An 18,115-nucleotide genomic window follows, 5' to 3' on the forward strand; every position below is an offset into this window, starting at 1 on the left:
TTCCACGTTCTGGGTTTTCCAGACGCGTTTCCTTGGTACTGGCGCAGACACAGTGATGATTCTCAAAAACCAGCCTGCTCTGCTCTGCGTCTAACTGTACAGCGAAGCATCTGATGGGAGAACCAAGTTGGAATCCCTCCAGTTCTGGGAAGCAGCCCTTGCAAATCGGGGCAGCCGGCCTTCTCCGGCCAGCCTCAGAAGCTGCTCTTTGTGCGTATTTGGTAAACAGCGGTTAGTCTCTGCGAGGTCCCAAATGTGATGCCAGTGAGGAGGACCCAGTTTTAAAGGTACAGCGGACAATGTTCAGCACTTTTCAACTGGACTTTGCTGCCAGAGACATGACTTTCAAGCTGCATCACTCAATAAAGAATAACTGCACGCACTTCTGCTCCCAGGCCTGTTGCGGTGTCAAGTACAGAAGTGGCATCTGCTCTTAAATGGGTCTTTGTTGCTTTATTTTTTTCCAAACTGTTCTACTTTAAAACAAGATACAGAGAAAAAGACGGACGTGGGAGAAGACTAGGAATATACAAATAAAACATGCTTTATCTGAAAGTTACCGATACCTGTAAGTCCAAAAGTCTATACAAAAAGAAACCCAAAGAATCCCATTCCCCCAAACTGAATCCACGTACAAGGAATAAGCACCAGAACAGGAAACTATCAAAGGTCCATAGCACCTGTTGGTTAAAAAGTCAGATGCGTTTAAATTAAAAGGATTCCCAATTTTCTTTCAGAGCTTAGTTTTAAAAACACAAACCTACATTTTGTCTGCTGCTCTTCAAAACGCAGGATACATTTTTAAGTGACCACTGGAGTTAATAAATAAAGTATTTCTATGTACATGAAAAGGATACTCGATTCCGGGTGTGTCGTGTGCAAAGTGCAGGTCTCCAGGGCAGGCTGGAGAAACAAAATAGCTCCTAAAAAATGGATGATCCTTACAAAAACATCGCTTGCCCACCCTCCCCTTCCCCAAAGCATATTCTCCCACCGTACCTTGAGGTAAAAGTTTTGATTATTTGGAAACCTGCACTCGCACAACGCATGTGTCCTCCTGGCTAGTAGGGAGCCCGGCCCGCAGTTCAGCCAGGGCACCGCCTTGGACTGCCTGCTGTTGGGGGTGCCTCGCCATGGATCTGGCAGCCCCTTTGTTCTCACGGAAGCTGCCCTGCTGCTTGGAGGGGGAACAGAGCGAGGGACCCCCGCCCTTCCAATGCCAGGGTCAGAACGGAAGCCCAGGCTGCTCGGAGACCCCGAGCAATGGGGCTGCGCAGGCTCCCTCTGCCCGGTGGCCGAGGAGCCGAGCTGCTATGGCCTTCTTGCCCCCCCCCCAAAGGGTGATGGGCGATGCCATCCTGCACGGGCAGACACAAGGCCTTGCCAAGGGTGGCTGGGCAACCACTTTCTGGGTCCTGGTCATGTCCACTGCCCTCAACAGGGCAGCCACCTGTGACGAATTTTTCACAACCAGAGCATGAATCTATATATTGATTAAAAAAGGTAAAAGAAATATCTAAAAAGGTACGCTTTAAAAAACAATCCACAGTACATGAGCTTTCCCCCTCTTATCTATAAAAAAGACGAGGATCTTCCTCCCAGTGGAGAAGGGGAGAGGGTGCCAGGTGGTGAGGGGAGTCGGCAGACCAGCAGATTAGAACATGGCCGGCCTGGCCGTGTGGCCTCCTCCCACTGCAGTACCGTTCACTGAGGAGGCTCCCCCCTCGCCTTCCAGGAGAATCAGCCCCGTGGCCTGGCCAGAGGAGCCTGCCAGAAAGGACAGAATCGCTCCCCCGGGCTGGGGGGGGGGGCAATAGAGTCTCTCTTCTCCTTCAGCATGTCGGGTTAAAAAAGGGTTTAGAGACTTCGTGATGCAAACTGTTTGCCACCAAGTCTAGTCAGGCGTTTGACCCAATAAAAGCAGGAAAGAGGAAACTCTTCTGAGGAGGGATCGTTCTGTAACACCGAGTCCTTTAAAATGGCTGCCGAAGAGTGGAAAACGCAGACTTGGTCGTGATGGAAGAGAGGAACCGTTAGAAAAATAAAACCAGGGGACAGAGATTCCAGTCCGGCCAGGCCAAAGAGTCCCCCCTGGTCATTCTGAGTCGCTGCTGTCGGAACTGGAGCCGCTGGAGCTGGTGCTCCCCGACTCGGAGCTGCTGCTGCTGCTGAGGTGAGAGGGGCCGCCGGACGGCGCCGAGGAGCCGGATTTTTCTAGCAAGCAAAAGGAGCAGAGGTGAGCGGTCAGCTAAGGCCCAGCTCTGGCGGGGCAGCTCCCTCCCCGGTGCCCCCCGCTCCCCTCCCCGGTCTCAGGCCTGAGATACCTGTCCGTCTGTCCCTGTCTTCTTTGGGGCGGGGGGCTTCCCTGCTTCAGCTCAAAGCCCCTACAGAAAGCAGCCTGGGAGTCTGGCCTTGGGGAGGGGGGGATCCTGGCTGATGCTTGAAAAAGACCCCAGGGCTGGGAGACCTAAGAGTTGCTCTGGCAAGTCATAGCCCAACTTTGAGGCAACTTCATGTTTTAACACATTGTTGAAACTCAAGTCCTCTCTCCACCCCTCAGCAGATTATTTAGTTATATCCAAGTGGCAGGTGAGACCAGCCCTGCCAATGGTTAACACAATGTGCTAGGATGGAGGGGGGAGGACCACAGGGTAGCTTATAGGTCCACCGAGAGGCTGAGAAACTGAGCGAAAGAGCCAGGATGTGGCTGCCACGTGAGGGCCAGGGAAGAGGGTGGAGGAGACGGGGATGCCAGGCCGAGGGGAATCGGGAGACGAGCCGTGAAGGCAGCCGGCACAGGAAGGAAGGTGGCCAAATCTTTCCCACTGGGACCGGATTTTGCCCCCAAACATCCATTCATGGTGTCAGAAGAACACGGCCCCCCGCAGCCCTTCAGACTCCCTGCATCTTTGCCCTCGCTCTGCTGGCCCCGAGCTTCTCCCTGCAGACACCTCGGGGGGACCCTCTGCCTCCCCCCCAATTGACCGTGGAAGGCAGATGGAAGGGCTGGGGGCCTCTGGCTCACCTTTCTTGGCTGGCTTCTTGTTGTTGCTCAGCTGCCCGCTCACGTCCTGCAGGCGCTTCTCCAGCTCCTTCTTCTTCTCCTGAGCCATCTCCTCCTTGGACTTGGCCGCCTGCTTCTTCCCACTCGCGGCTGTGGGGAGGAAAGCGGAGGGGCTCAGGCAGGAGGAGAGCCGGCATCCCAATCTCCCTCGGGCTGCATCGGACGGAAGGCTCACCCGCTGCGGGCACGGCATCAGGCCTTGGACCGAAGGCGGCTCCGGACAGCGGTCCAGACGGCCAGGGCTCGGCTGCCCCCTGCGACAAGGCCGGGGCCGTAAGGGAGACAGGAGGGCTCAGAAGGGCGGGGGGCCAGCTCCTCCTCCCAGCCAGAAGCTCCTCGGGCTCCGCAGCAGAGGGGAGTGGCATGCCTTCCAGGGCCTTTCAGAGGCCCAGCCCGAGCAGCCGCATGGAAACGGTTCCCCCCTCCTTCCACAGGAGCTAATGGGAAGGGCCACCATGAAAAAATATGAATTACAGAACCCCTTGCCCCCCATCCAGCAAAAGGGGAAACCCCCTTCCCTCAAGATTGGCCCCTCCCGGAAAGAAATTTTCCCGACATCCGGGCGGCAGCTGCTCTCCTCCTGCCACCCCCTGCCTCAGAGACGGTGGTCCTTCCTTCTTCCCAAGCGGGTCCTCGCCCCCAGCCTCCCCCAGGAACACAGGGGCCACTGGGGTGTAGAGAAAGGAGCCCGAGTTGAATTACAGAATGTGTTGTACAAACTCAAGAGTTGACGGTTGCCGAACATGAGAGCAGAACAGTGATGCATGAAGGAAATGAAGTTTGTACGACAATCTCTATTCCTACTGATCGCCCTGCACACTTTACTTCCTTCCCACGCTTAGCCAGCAGAGAGGAAGGCAACAGCACCAGGCTACTAACTGGCCGGCTGATAACTGACCGGGAATGCTTGGGGTCATTTCAGCCTTGGTGGACGTCTTCTGTGTGCAGATGTCCAGTGCTCTCCTTTCTCCTTTTGGGTGCCCCAGCAGCCTCTTCTTCTGGACTTTGCCCCAAATCCCTGAACCCGTGTCCAAGAAAGCCCTGCCGTCACTTTGCGGTGGCCGAGGAAATGCCCTCACTGCCGAAACCGTCTCCTGGGGCGAGAAGAGGACCGGCAAGGCCCTGGGTCCCCTCTTCGGAAGTCCAGCTGCGCCTCCGCTTCCCGGGGCAGGGGGGCTGGCGTGGTTGAAGGGGGTGTGTGGCAAGCGCCTGTCTGGCCACTTGAGCTCCAGGATGTCTCTGCCATCTCGGCATCCTCTGCAACTCCAGCGTCCTTCAGCCGGGCACCTGGCAGGGCCTAGGATTGGGGGACAGGACTTCCAGGTGCTCCCACTTGGGCACCCAACAGTCAAAGGGCCGTCGCAAGCCCTGGTTCAAGGAACCAAGGCTCGGCTCCCCGTTTCAGGCAGCCACCACAGGAGCCTTGGAAGACCCCTGAACACGGCGGATCAAAGGGGAGAGAGCAGCTTCTGGAATGGGCCACCCAGGTCGCTACATCTCAGAACGGTCAGCAGGATGGATGGTCCCCTCCCTTGAACTCAAGGAAGCCGGCAGTCTCCAGCAGCAGGAGAAATGGGCAGCCCTCTCTGAGAAGTCCTGAGTGTAAATCATCTTGCGGCTTCGTTTCCGAACGTCTCGTTACCAGGATAGGCAACTTCTCCAGCGGAATTCAGGGGCCGCCAGAGCCGGCCGAGGGATGTGCCCACAGCCTTCCAGGTCTGCCAGGACAAAGCGCAAGAGGGCCACGATGCCAGCCTCGGGACTGTTGATGCGATTAAAGGAAACTGCTGAGCCCCCGTGGATTTGGGAGGGTGGAGATGCAGCCTGGACCTGGCTTGGGCCTTCCTTCCGGCTCCACCTCTTCTCCTTGACTGGGTCGGCAGGGTGGACCCCACCAGGAGCACTGCTTCCCCTCCTCCCCCGTTTGCCATGGTCCAAACAGTTTCAGCAGCTTCACCAGGAGGGCACATTTTGATCACCCAGTGGGACTTCCTCCCCTTCTTTCTCTGCTGTGCCTAACGTGTCCCTCAGCTGCTACAGCCAGATTAAGAGTCCTTTGTCATTTATGGACAGTATCATTTACTCAGAGTATTCCTCTGCTCGCTCCATTAAGTGCTCGTCTCTGTTAAACAACTGCCTTTCCCTTCCGATACTATGAATTCGCGCTTGCTCTCTTGTCTCATCTTTACAGGTAGTCCTCGAATTACAACCATTTGCTCAGTGACTGTTCTGTTACAATGGCACTGAAAAAAAGAGAATTGTGACTGCTTTTCACGCTTATGACCGCTGCCGCGTCTCAGGGTCACGTGAGCAAAATTCGGGCACTTGGTAACTGGCTCCTCTTTATGACGGTTGCAGCGTCCCGGGGTCACATGATCCTCTTTCGAGACCTTCTGACAAGCCGAGTCAATGGGGAGCAAGATTCACTTAACGAGCACAAGATTCACTTAACGACTGCAGTGATTTGTTTAACAACTGTGGCAAAAAAGGTCATAAAACGGGGCAAAGCTCAAAAACTGTCTTCCTTAGCAACAGAAACATCGGGCTCAAGTGTGGTCGTAAGTCGAGGACTGCCTGTATTTATTTGCTCCTTTGTAGACTTCTGTCCCCCCCTTCCAGAGCTCCAGGCAGGGCTGAGTGCTCCTGTGAGGTGAGGCGGAGGGCCCCAAGGGTCCCAGGGAGATGGTGGGGCCGAGGTGGGCCTGGGTCTCCTCGGGGCCTCCCCCTCTGCCCCGACAGGCAGGTGGGGATCTCCCAGGGGCTCCAACCCTTCCGTCTTCTGCTGGTCAAGACAGGCTCCGCTCGCAGGTTCCCCCGTCAGGGTCTTCACCCCCCCATTCCCACAGGCCTGGTTTGGTCCTTGCCAGACACAACTGTCCTCGGCCCGGCGGTCTGTAATCCATGCGGGGGAGGGAGGGGGGCGTCCCAGAGTAGCCAATCCTTCACCCCACATTCACCTTTCCTCTTTCACGGCTGGAGGAAAATGGTGGGCCAGAATCCCACTCGGGCCGATGCAGCTGGTCTCCCCAAGCCCACCTGCTCCAGCAGGAAACAAGGCTGCTCAGGGCGCTGCCAAGGCCTGAGGGACATCCGGCCCCGTCCCTGGTCCCAGCTTCGGCCTGATGGGCTTTGTGGCTTTGCAAGGGGAGAGGCTGCCTGCCTCTCTCTTCTGCTCTCTGGGGACCCGTCACTCTGCCCTCCTTTTTCCCCCTTTTCCTTTTTCCAGCGGGGCTGTCTTCTATGGCAGCCTGGAAGCTGCTGCTTCTGAGCTCTGGCGGTGCAGAATCTCTTTTCTGCCTCCTACGCTGGGCTCGTCTGCTTAATTCTCCTGACGGAGAAAGATTTGCTTTCTCTGAGGTTCCTGCTGCAGCACTTCCCTTCTTTAAATGTGAAATCTTTACACTTTCTCAGCGGGCCAATTCCCTTCTGGGATCCTCTGGGCTTCTCGGCTCCTTTCCCAAGCAACGCCCTAGGCTGACCTTTGCTGCAAAGACAGGAACACAGCCAGTGCACCAGCATTGCAGGCCATGAATACAGAGACCCACCCGGTTATAGTTGCATTTCCCCTGGCTAAACTTTCAGGCTCTCAAACATCCCGCCAAATCTCTGCGGTTCCACTACAGGATATATTTCTTTAAGGGCTCCCGCTGAACTGCCCGGGCAAAGGCTGGTGCTTTCACGGTCTTCTTAAGGAGAACCTCCAGAAAAAGATTAATGCTCAGTTGCATCTAGTAAATTGCCACTCACCCACAACTTAATCATGGGAGCAACTGATTATCGTGGCATGAGGGAATGACCGGGGGGGTTGGGGGAGGAGGGGGGGGGAGAGAGAGACAGTGACTGGAGAACGACCAGATGCGGAGGGGCAGCCCACAGCTGCTTAGTGGACAGAGAATAAAGTTTGGAAAGGATCCCGCCTCAATTACCAGGGTGTGAAAGGAGACAGCAGGCGACCTGCACTTCCAAGGTTCTGCTAATGCAGCCTTGCAATGGAGCAGAATTAGCTCCCCTGCTCCATCTGAGAAGGCTAGAACCACATACCGCACAGAGAGGGAACCAGAACTGTGAGGTCTCTAGGGCAGCCACCAGTCAGACGCCTCTGCTGCTGCTGCCGCCTTTGCCTTCTTCTCAAGTCTTCCCGTGAGTGGGGAAGCAGAAGCCCACCTCCTCGCCACCCAACGGAGGCGGCGCAAGAAGGAAGAGGGAGATGAAACCCACCAGGCGGTTAAAAGTAAATCGTCCCCCAGCACCATCTGCTCTCACAAGGCACTCTCCCAGCTGGGGGGGGGGGGTTTGAGGACCGTGACACACACACACACACACACACACACACCACACCCCGGGAGGGTTTGGGCTGCCTGGGACTGCTGGTGCAGACAGAAGAGTCACCTGAACGCGGAGACCAGCGGAGAGGCAGAGAGAACAGCCTGTTCTCAGAGCAGGTATGTTTCCCTGCTCTGGGTGTGTATATTTGGGGGGGGGGGGGAGAGTTTGGAACGGATGAGACAGTCCTACTTCAAGCTCCTGCAGCTCCCCCAAACTAGCAGCCCGGGCGGGGAGCGGCTCTTGGCTACAATTTCCCCAGCTCGTTTGAACCCAGCATTTCTTTTGCTGGCGTCTCTCCCACACCAAAACTGCTGCTCTCTCAGCTACCTGCCGATGGACAGAGAGGCCCTTATAAATCGGAGATAGATGAACTGTTTCACGGCTAGGAAAAATATAATTCTGATTTTCCCCCTTGCCCAACTGAAATTGCCACAGAACCCCCGAGGGTTCAGGAGCCGCATCGTTCGGGAGCCGGGAAAGACCCCCCCCATTTATTTCTACGGCGCGAGGAATCCCACTTACAAAATGGCTTCCGCTGTTTTTTCTGCAAGCAAGACTTGACGTATCTCTCGAGTTCCCGCAGGGTGGTGGGCTTCAAGGTCTCAAAGTCGATCTCGATCTCGTCGGGATTGGAGTCCCTGAGGGAGGGCTCTCGCGACTGGATGATGTGCACCACCCGGCCCAGCTTCTCCCCCGGCAGGCGGTTGATGTCCAGGCTGAGCTGGCGCTTCTCGTCGTAAGTCATAGGGAGGCCCTCCTCCTCCTCCTCCGAGTCGTAGGTGGCCGAGGCCTGCTTCCCGGCCTTCTTGGGCTGCCTGTGGACAGGAGGGGAGCGGTCGGTGCCTGCAGCTCAGAGCCCCCTCCCGCCCCCCCAGCAAGGCTCCCCAGCCTGGCGGCCTGAGAGGGTGGGCCGGCTCTCGGCAGGCAGCCCACTGCCGGCCCCCGGGCAGCCTTGCCAGAAATGCCACGGTCCTTTTGGCACCCCTTTCCCAGTTGGCCAGCTGCGCAACGTCGTTGTGTGATCCTGGCTCCCCCTCCCTCCCTCGCCCACCTGCCCCAGCCAGCCCCGTCCTGGAGCAGCTACCTGTTAAGGGGAACTGTGCTGTTGGCCTTCTTGGCGGGGGCTTTCTTCTGCTGGGGGGCTTTCGCTGGCGGGGCCATCTTGGCTTTCTTCTCCTCCTCGGCTTTTGCCTTGTGCTTCTCTTTCTCCTTCTCTTTCTCCTTCTTCTTCTTCTCTTTTTCTTTCTTCTCCTTCTTCTTCTTTGGCTTGTTCACCGGTGCTTGCGAGAGGGCGGCCAGCTGCTCATGGACGGCCTTTAGCTGAGAGGGAAGGCGAAGGAGGGAAGCTGAGCCGACCCACGACACCCCCAGCCCCACTCGGCCCTGGCCAGAGGATGGGGAGGCTGGCCCCCGTTCCCCTTCTCCCCCCCGCCGCCGCTCTTGGCCTTAGGCAGGCAGGCCAGCCGGCTCAGGGGCGTGAAATGTTCACGGGACCAGCAGCTCCTGGCATTTCAGCCCAGCCCCAGCCCCCTGGCTGCAAGGGACTGGCACAAGCCGCTGCTCAGCGGCTGCATGCGTAAGGCTTTCCCGCTGGGCCACAGGCGCGGCTCACTTGCTGGAGCATCGCATGGGAGGTGAACACTGCAACGGCGCATGTTTTTAACCTGGCATGGACTAACTGCGAGTCAAGAGGCAATTGGAGAAATTTGTTTCCTTTCGTTTTTGCTGGATTTGCTATTTTTTAACTTTCGTGAGATGCCCAGAGATGGGCAGTCGTACAAATCAAATCATAAATAAATAAATGTAAGCAAATTTAAATCCAATCTCGCTGTAAAGAATCCTTTTCCACCGAGGATCCAAGGATGGTCCCCTTCGGCCTCGGCTAGCTCAATCTGCCTGCAGCACCCAGAGGCAGCCCCCCTCCCCCCCCAGAGGGTAGAGTGGGGCAGAGGGCTCACGACTGCCCCCCCCAGGAGATGCCCACTCGGCAGCTGGCAGGGAGCAGAAGGCCAGGTGGACAAGACGAGCAGCCCAGGGCCAGCCTTTGCTGACCCAAACCTCTTTCTTCTTCACCCAGAGAGGAAGAGACAAGGTGGGGTTTGTGTGTGTGTGTGTGTGTGAGAGAGAGAGAGAGGCCCCTGCCTTGTCCACCGATCCCACCTCCAAGACCGTCTTGTACAGAGGATCGAGCGTGGGGGTGCCAACCTTCTGTTTCGGCTCCTACACACTTCCATAAAGGGTCGCAGGAGTTGTATAGCGCAGGGCTTTTCAACCTTTTCACCCATTGTACCACTTTTAGGATATGGCAACATCCGAGGACCACCAGTCGCCTAGCTCCAGCCGTCTCTCGCTCAGGCTTGTGCGGTGCTGCCACCGGTTCAGCTCATTCCCCTCCCCCGCCACCACTTTTCTAGGATGCTCGCCTACCACCTGCCAGGTGCCAATGTGCCACAGGTGGTACCCGTACCACTGGTTGAAAAGCCCTGGTATAGTGCCTGGTGGAATTGGGGACGGCCCCAGTCAAGGCTTCTTTCGTCAAAGGGACCCCGATTCAAATCCTCACTCAGCACTGATACTCACCAGCAGCTTTGGCAGGCTGCCCCCTTGGTCCACCTGCCCGGGCTACGTGCAGATGCCACCTCCTGGTCCCCTTTCCCCCAGGGCTCCCCCAGCAACAGCTCCTTAGCACTCCCCCCTCGGGCTTCCAGTGAAAACCCAGTCTAAAAAGTGGCAGGCACCATCCCACTTCTGGCTTTAATTCAGCCAACTCTAAAATCTGGATGGAACAGAAACTTGCCGCACGCTGTACATGAATGTTCGAATGAAGGCAAGGCAACTCTGAGGCACCGGGGAGAGAAGTGTCGCTAAGTTTATTCCCCATAGTCATGAGGACTAGGCACTTGTTCACTGAAAACTAAAGCAAATTCTCAGAAAATCCGGTGGCGACCCCAGGCATCCCCAAGGAGCAAAAGCAGCGTTCACCCAGAAGGGGCCAGGCGGCTGGCAGGCCCGATCCCAGCCACCCCGCTGGAGGAAGGCTGCAACTGGGAAGGGTCTGCCGCCGTGAACCCCCCCCCCAGAAGGCAGCGGGCAGACGTTTGGGGCGGAGCTCTCCTGTGGGCCGAGGAAAAGCCCCACCTGCCCGGAGCTGCCCACCAGGGGCTTTCCCGGCCTGTCAGCTTTACAGACCCCCGCCTGGCCTCTCCCATGGGGGCGCTTCCAATCCGCAGCGCAGCTGCCCCCTCGCCCTCAGGGAGACCCGGGAGGGCTTCCACGGGGAGCAGCCGGTGGGGCAGGAGGAGAGTTGGCTCTCCCCAAGTTCAGGCGTGGGGCTGACCCCCACCTGCCTTGCATCTACCCACCAAGCCCTCCTGGGCCAGCACCACCAAGGCACCGACCGACTGCTGGGACGAAGCGTTTCTGAAGGGCCTCATAAATGCTACGTGTCTGCACACAATACGGAAGGGAAAGCATTTTATAAAAGGGAAAAAAAGGAAAAAATAAACAAATACATTCCATCCATTCCAGTCTCGGGAGTCAATGACCTTGTAGCACTGCCTCAATGATCGGGAACAGTCCTGTGTGAACAAGAAGACAGGCAGGGAAGCAAATCGGGTGTCCACACCGCACCCTGAGTCAGGGGGCAGGGGGGGGGTCCACGGAACCACACTTTGGTTCCTGGGGAAGCCTGGGACACTTTGAGTCTTTGGTTTCAAGTGCCAAGTTTCTAGTCCTCACCGCTGTGGCAAATGTAGGAAAAAGGAGGGCGGTTGCTTTTCTACTACCGGTCACAGAGGAGGCCTGTGAGTTACTTTACACAACCACCGAGGCGCCAGGCGGATCTCTGGGAGGCGTTGTGGCCTCTCTTTGCCCACGTTCGCATTTCCTCTGCTCGGCACGCAGCAGCCCTGCCTTTCCCGACTCTCTCCATCTCCTCCTCAGCTACGGGAGGTTTCGTAAAGGAAGCGGGACTTGCTGATCACTCCAGTGGCCCCTGGGGCCAGAATGAGCGTCTCTGCAGGGCCCCGGCCGAGGGTCCCCGCACCACCAGCGGCCTCCAGGACCAGGCGCAGCCCTTTCGCAAGGGGCCGAGCCCCCAACTGCTCTGACGGCCGTGGCCACCCACCTGCTCCTGCAGCTCCGCCAGCCGCGTGGCCCGCTCCTCTTCCGAGTCCGAGCTGTCCGAGTCGGAGGAGCTCCCCTCGCTGCTGTGGCTGCTCTCCGTGCTCTTGCTGACCACGGGGGCGGCGGTGGGCAGAGGGGGCGGCGGGGGGTCAGCAGGCTCGTCCGGCATCTTGGCAAATCGCATCTCAAAGACGTCCTGAGGGAACAGCCAGGTTTGGAGAGGAGGGCCAAGGTGCCCCCAGAAGAGGCAATCCCCCCCCCCCGCCCCACAGAACTGACTGGAGAAGGACGCCAAAGGCAGCCCGGGGCTCTTCGGATGCTGGGACCCCCATCGGAGCCGCCATCTAGCCGTGGAAATGAGAGACTGGCAGGAGCCCCTGGGAGATGCAGCCCCAACACAACTGGGGCAGGCGCCAAGTTTGGGCCAGCTGCCCGAGGAGGCCTCCCCAGAAATGCCGTGAGAGGCCCCGGGCGTCCCTCGCCTATCGAGAGCAACCGGCAGGCAAGTGGCCCTTCCCTCGACTCCCAACGTCGTGAAGGAGGCGGGGGCTGAGGAAGACACCCGACCCAGATTAAAGGCAACTTCCTTGAACAGTAAAGGGAACTCTGATCCAATGTACGAGCAGAACAAATATGGCAGCATAAATTGTAAGCTCGGGCCCAGGGCAGCACAGCAGAAGCTCCCGAGGGTCTTAGAGTGGGGGGCCCAAGAGGCATCAGCTCCAGGCAAATTGCCATTAAGGATGAAGCAAACGTGCTGAGTTGAAATCAAGAGCAAAGGGGACAACTGTGCGATTAAAACTACGCTGAAGACCAGCCCTGGTTATTATTTACTTCAAGGGTAGGAAAAGAGCTTAGTCTCCATTGTGAGAACTGCCTGTCAGACATGGTGAATATTTTGTGATGACAGTTATGAGCCTCTGAGTTGGAGGTTGCAAGGAGCAAGAGGTGGCCATAGCCAGAAGAGGCTGCGGCTTCTCGCAAGGGGGGGCCATGGGAGGTCTAGGAGCCAAATATCGGTCCCTGAAGCTTGACTCCAGCAGGGAACTCCAGGAAAAAACCCTAAGGCGGCATCTTCAGGAGAAAAATGGAGGCTTAAACCCTGCTGGGTCAAGAGCAGCAGGCAAGGAGGTGGCCTGCTGCATCTCTGCTGGAGTCTCAGCTCTGCACCTGCCTCCTTGCAGAGGCAGAACTGACCAAATCAGACCACAAGCCCTTCACTGACACCACAGACCCACTGCTGGTGACGCAGGCTGCTCTGCTTCACTCTAGCCCCCCCCCCTTTTCCTGGCAGGGAGCCCCCTTACCTGCAGCTTCCTCGCCATGGCCACCACCTCATGGTCAGGTGGATTGTACTTGTAACAGTTGGAGAACATTAACCGAATGTCCGCTGCAAAACCTTGGGCGTCCTGATATTCCCGACTATCCATTTTTTTCTGCAGAGGAACAGAGAAAGGGGACAGGGTGAGATGGAGAGGGGCGAGAGGCGAGGAGGGAAACGCCCCTCGGGCCACTCGAGGGCTGACTTCAAAGGAGAGCAGTGGGCAGGAAAATGGCCCTGAAGCCGCGCTGGCCACCTACCTACCCAACTATCCTTAAAGGCCCTCGAGACGTCAGAGAGAGACAGGGCGCTGTGGGTAAAGCCTGAGCAATCACTCAAGGCGTGAATTGCTCAGACGGGACTCGGCCCGGCTGCTCTTCCTCTGGAGAGAAGAGGGCTTGTCCTGAAAGAGGCCTAGAGCAGCCCTTCCAGGCAGGCTGAGGGCGCCAGTCAGAGCCCGCAGCCTGCTGCAGCAACCCCGGACCTCCAGCCCAGAACATGGGGCTGCCCTTGAGGACCACCCGGAAGCTCCAACTGGTACAGAATGCAGCCGCGAGAGTTGTGTTGGGAGTCTCCCGATACTCCCACGTTACACCGCTGCTCCGTGAGCTGCATTGGTTGCCAGTTGTCTTCCGGGTGAGATTCAAGGTACTGGTAACAGTGTTTAAAGCCCTTCATGGCATGGGGCCGGAGTACCTTAGGGAACATCTGCTGCCGGCATCAAGCTCCCTGCGCCCTGTGCGTTCCCACAGAGAGGGTCTCCTCAGGGTGCCACCGATCAGAGAATGTCGATTGGTGGCCCCCAGGGGGAGATCCTTCTCTGTGGGCGCTCCGGACCTGTGGAACCAGCTACCGGTAGAGCTCCGGATGGCGCCCGATCTTCGCTCCTTTCGTCGCGATCTCAAGACGTTTCTGTTTGTTCAAGCCGGCCTAGCCTGATGGGGATTGGTGGGGTTTTTTAATTTTGTGCTTTAATTTTAATTAGGTGTTTTAGAATTTTATTCCAACTGTTTTAATATGGGCAATTATTTAATCTTGTTTTAATGTTTGTATTTAGTATTTTATTCTGCCCTGTGAACCGCCCTGAGTCCTCAGGGAGAAGGGCGGTATATAAATATTATTAAATTAAATTAAATTAAATTAACTCAGCCCGGCAGCGGGCGTTTCCCGCAGGGATTCCAAGGCAGCCTCGGACGTGTGGATGGCAACCACGGAGCCCCCTGAGGGCAGGGCACTGCGGAGGGGGATGCTGCGTCTCCCCTCTTGGGCAGAAGCAACACGGGGATGCCTTTGGAAAGTCCTTTGGGACAAGAGCCACGAAGGCTCAACTCTGCTACTTACGCCCTGGTCTTCTACCGGATGGATTACTATAACGGGCCCTATGTGGGGCTGCCCTTGAAAAGCTTCCAGAATATAGTGCAAAATGGGCTGGTGGGGGGAGTTATGCGCTCCCCAAGATCAGCACAGGCTGCACCTCCCTCCCGCAAACTGTGTTGGTTGCCAGTTTGCTTCCGGATTCAATGCAAGGGCTGGATCTAAAGCCCTACGTGTCACGGGCCAGGTTATCCGAGGGACAGCTTATATCTCCCCATCCCATCAGCCCGAGGTGTTTCATCTGGAGGGGGGCCCGAAGAGCTTTTTCTCACACGGCCCAGACCCTCCAGAAGGACTTTTCCCTGAAGAGAGGGTGGCCCAACCTTATCAATCTTTCTTTGGGAAGGGTATGAAAACTTGGCTGGGCCGTTCAGGGTCGGGATCCTGAGGGCATCGCCTGCGAGCTGCAGCTGCAGCTCTCCCTTGCTATGATTTTGGTTTAAATCGATTTACTTACTACACAAGTTTACTTTTTGTTGTTTCTATTTGTAAGCTGCCCAAAGTCATATGAGTGAGTTGGGCAGCTATGTCAAACCAATAAATAAAGACACAGCGGATAGACCGGGGTAGGCAACCTTGGCTCTTTTATGACTCGTGGACTTCAACTCCCAGAATTCCTGAGCCAGCATGGGGAAAACTATGGTGCCCTTTAGGACTCGTGGACTTCAACTCCCAGAATTCCTGAGCCAGCATGGCTCAGCTTGGAAACCTCTCCCTTTCCCCTCAGCACGGCTGGCTCAGGAATTCTGGGAGTTGAAGTCCACAAGTCCTAAAAGAGCCAAGGTTGCCTACCCCTGGGATAGACCAACCTGGGCTTTTCTTCCCAGGCTGCCGGGGCGGGGCAGCCCCACAGCCCCGCTCCCCTGGCCCTCAACCTGGAGGGGCCCCCAGGGGCAGCACTGGCCTCAGGCCTGGCAGGCCAAAGTGTGCCACCTTCCCTCTTCGACCTCCTCCAGGGGCCGGGGGTGTCCCCAGGCCGTGGCCAGCAGAGGGGCAGAGCGGAGGCAGGTTGGCCGCGTCGCGGCAGAGGGACTCTGGCCAGATGGGCCAACCCAACATGCTGGGCTCACACACGGCTTCTGGTTTTTACCTTGCTGATCTGGAATTCGAGTTGGCTTAATGACTGCATGATTTACTTAACAATCGTTTGCGTAATGACCACAGCAAACTGGCCTCCTTAAAGACCGTCTCGCTTGGTGACAGAATTTCTAGTTGTGATCCTAAGTCGAGGACTGCCTGCACCCGGGCAGGGACCAAAGGCAGGAAGGGGAGCCCGGCTGGGCCAGAGCCCACCTGCGGGTCAGGCAGGGGGAGGGGGAGGGCCAGCTCTTCCCCGGCTGCCTCCCGGGCACCCGCCGGGGTCTGCCGGGCAGGGCCGGGGGCCAGGCGGGGGCAAAGGCGACCTGCCTTGACGGTGCTGAGGTCCATGGGGTGCTTGATGATGTCGTGGTAGTCGTGCAGCTCCAGGGCCTCGGCGTCCACCGGCTTGTAGAAGGGCCAGGCGTAGGCCGCGTGCTTCTTGGACAGCATCTCCCTCAGGATGCTGTCGCAGTACTTGAGGTGCTCGGAGAGCTTGCCCTTCTTGCCCGCGTGCTGGGGCACCTCCCCGTCTTCCAGGTCCTTCTTGGGCGGTTTGATGGGCCGGCCACCACTCTCCCGCCGGGCCACCACTTTGGCCTGCTTCGAGTCCAAGAGCTGTGGGGGGGACTCGCTCCGGCTGGCTGTGATGGCTGACGTGGTGGGGGTGGTGGTGTCCGCTTTCCGCTTCACCCCCTTTTTCTGAAACCCAAGCACAGCCCATCAGGAGGAGAGGGAGGGCGGGCAGGAGGTCCCCAGGAGGAACTTGGGGGGGGCAGAGCAATGGCGGTGGCCTCTCTACGGCCTGAGACCAGAAACAGACCAAACCTCTGCCGAAGGAGCAAGGAAGGGGTAGCGGGAGCAGCCCCCAGCCCCCCCTGCCCTGGAGGAGAAGCGCCTGCGCAGAGCGGGGAGGCCCCAATTACCTTGACGATGGGTGGAGTGGGGGGAACGACCGCCATGATTGGGGCGGCAGGAGGCGGGGGAGGCGGCACGGGCGTCGCAGGGGGGGCAGTGATGGGGGTGACGTTCGCAGTGATGGTTGGCACAGGCGTGACGGCAATTACAGGCGTCTGAGATACTGACGGAGGGACGCTCTGGAAGGGCGCTGGGGGGGATGCAGAGGAGACGGCTGTGGCTGCTGGGTGCTGGGCCCCTGCCAGGAGGAAAGCAAAGACGTCTCAGAGGAAGGCCGGGCAGATCTGGCTTTCCTTTGCCGTGGAATTCATGGCATGGGAATTGTCCCCCCTCCCCCCTTAAAAAGGGGGCGCAGGTGGTCCTCGACTTGCAACAGTTCATTTAGTGGCTGTTCAAAGTTAGAACGGTACTGGGAAAAGCAACTTGTGACCATTTTTCACACGTGTCCTCATTTTGTTCACGTAATCACAATTCAGACACTTGACAACCGACTCCTATTTATGACGGTTGCGATGTCCTGGGATCACATGATCCCCTTTTGTGACCTTCTGACAGCAAAGTCAAAGGGAACGCCAGATTCACTTAACCACCCTGTTACTAACTTTAACAAACGCAATTATTCACTTAACAGCCGTGGCAAGAAAGGCCATAAAACGGGGCAAAACTCACTTAACAACTGTCTTGATTAGCAACAGAAATTTTGGGCTCAACTGTGGTCCTAAGTCGAGGACCTCCTGTACCTCCTAGACAGAAAAGGCGGTCGACTGGCATCAAAAGTGAATAAATCATTACAGTATTAAATAAGACAAAGGAAATGTGAAGTTTGTGATGGAGCTATGGAGCTGTTGTGAAAAGGAACGAAAAGGTTCAAACAAGAAGCCTGACGCGAAGGGAGTGGAGGGAGGCGTAAGGAGGAAGGCGCAAAGAGGAGGGAAAGCATGGGGGGTGCATTTTAAAGCTCTCCGAGGGGGGGGAACGGTAGCCATGTGTTCGGGAGCACATCCAGAGCGAATGCTGCAGGTCCCAAAGACAAATGGGATGTGAAGAAGTCCTAAATGGTGGAAGAATGTTAAGCAACTGGAAGGCGGCAGGCAAAGATGGCATAACTGGAGGATACAAATGTGATTTGCTTATGAAATGGCTGTGCAGTTCGTTTAATGTATGTCAAGTCTTCATGTCCACCTGGCAATTGTTGCCATTCCCTTATACAAGTGGTGAAAAAGCAGCCTGAGGGGCAGAAGCTTTGCTCCAGGAGTCCGGGAAGCCTCCGCTAGAGTTTGGCAGAGAACAAGGGAAGGGAACAAGGCAACAAGCAAAATCTGGCAAGCACCAGGCAGGCAGGCAGGCAGGCAGGCAGGCAGGCAGGCAGGCAGGGAGACCGAACTTCTGATCTTCAGCAGGGCACGGAGAGCCGTACGGAGGGGAGGAGGTTTGTTCCATATTTGTGGAGTTGGGGAAAGAATACGCTAAGCCTGAATTACGGGCTGTTGAAGACTGTTTGCTCAACACGGTATCCGAGGTGTGTGGAAGCAAGAGATGGCTAAGAATAAATGGAATAGCTCAACACTGGGAAGGACTAAGGGAAAGAAGTGTGATTGGTTAACGTATTTCTGGATAAATCCAGAAGGAATACTGGACAGTAGAAGCGTGCTGGTGGGTGTGCAAAAGTATCCGCTCTTTTGCATGATGATGATGATGATGCATTGTTGACTGACAATCTGAATGTATTGCAATAAATGATAATAAGACTCTTTGATGAAATGTGGAGGAGGAACCTGAGAATTAATTTTTTGAAGACCAAAGTAGTTGGGTTTATCAGAGAGCCTGAAGTGCAAGTTATCCATAGATGGCAAAACATTTCATCCAATAGGTGATCTTGCCTACTATGGAAGGATTTCGACCGACAGCGG

The 18,115-nt window shown here is 56.7% G+C and overlaps 1 protein-coding gene across 3 annotated transcripts in view; it reads right to left on the reverse strand.

Moving 5' to 3' along the window:
- Positions 1-428: 428 nt before the first annotated feature.
- BRD3 (bromodomain containing 3) overlaps positions 429-18,115 on the reverse strand; it is a 28,753-nt gene continuing 11,066 nt past the window's right edge. For 2 of the 3 annotated variants that reach the window (XM_083375251.1, XM_083375252.1), the window contains 9 exons: positions 16,214-16,443; positions 15,618-15,989; positions 12,823-12,951; positions 11,517-11,711; positions 10,903-10,968; positions 8,475-8,710; positions 7,913-8,205; positions 3,026-3,154; positions 429-2,214 (listed from right to left, as the gene is read on the reverse strand). In XM_083375251.1, the coding sequence (XP_083231377.1) occupies positions 2,096-2,214; positions 3,026-3,154; positions 7,913-8,205; positions 8,475-8,710; positions 10,903-10,968; positions 11,517-11,711; positions 12,823-12,951; positions 15,618-15,989; positions 16,214-16,443 (1,769 nt within the window). In that variant the 3' untranslated portion in view covers positions 429-2,095. The remainder of the gene's footprint in view (positions 2,215-3,025; positions 3,155-7,912; positions 8,206-8,474; positions 8,711-10,902; positions 10,969-11,516; positions 11,712-12,822; positions 12,952-15,617; positions 15,990-16,213; positions 16,444-18,115) is intronic. The other variant, XM_083375253.1, reaches the window with a different exon arrangement.

Source organism: Vipera ursinii, assembly GCF_947247035.1.
Source record: "Vipera ursinii genome assembly, chromosome: 16".
Lineage (NCBI taxonomy): Eukaryota > Metazoa > Chordata > Lepidosauria > Squamata > Viperidae > Vipera > Vipera ursinii.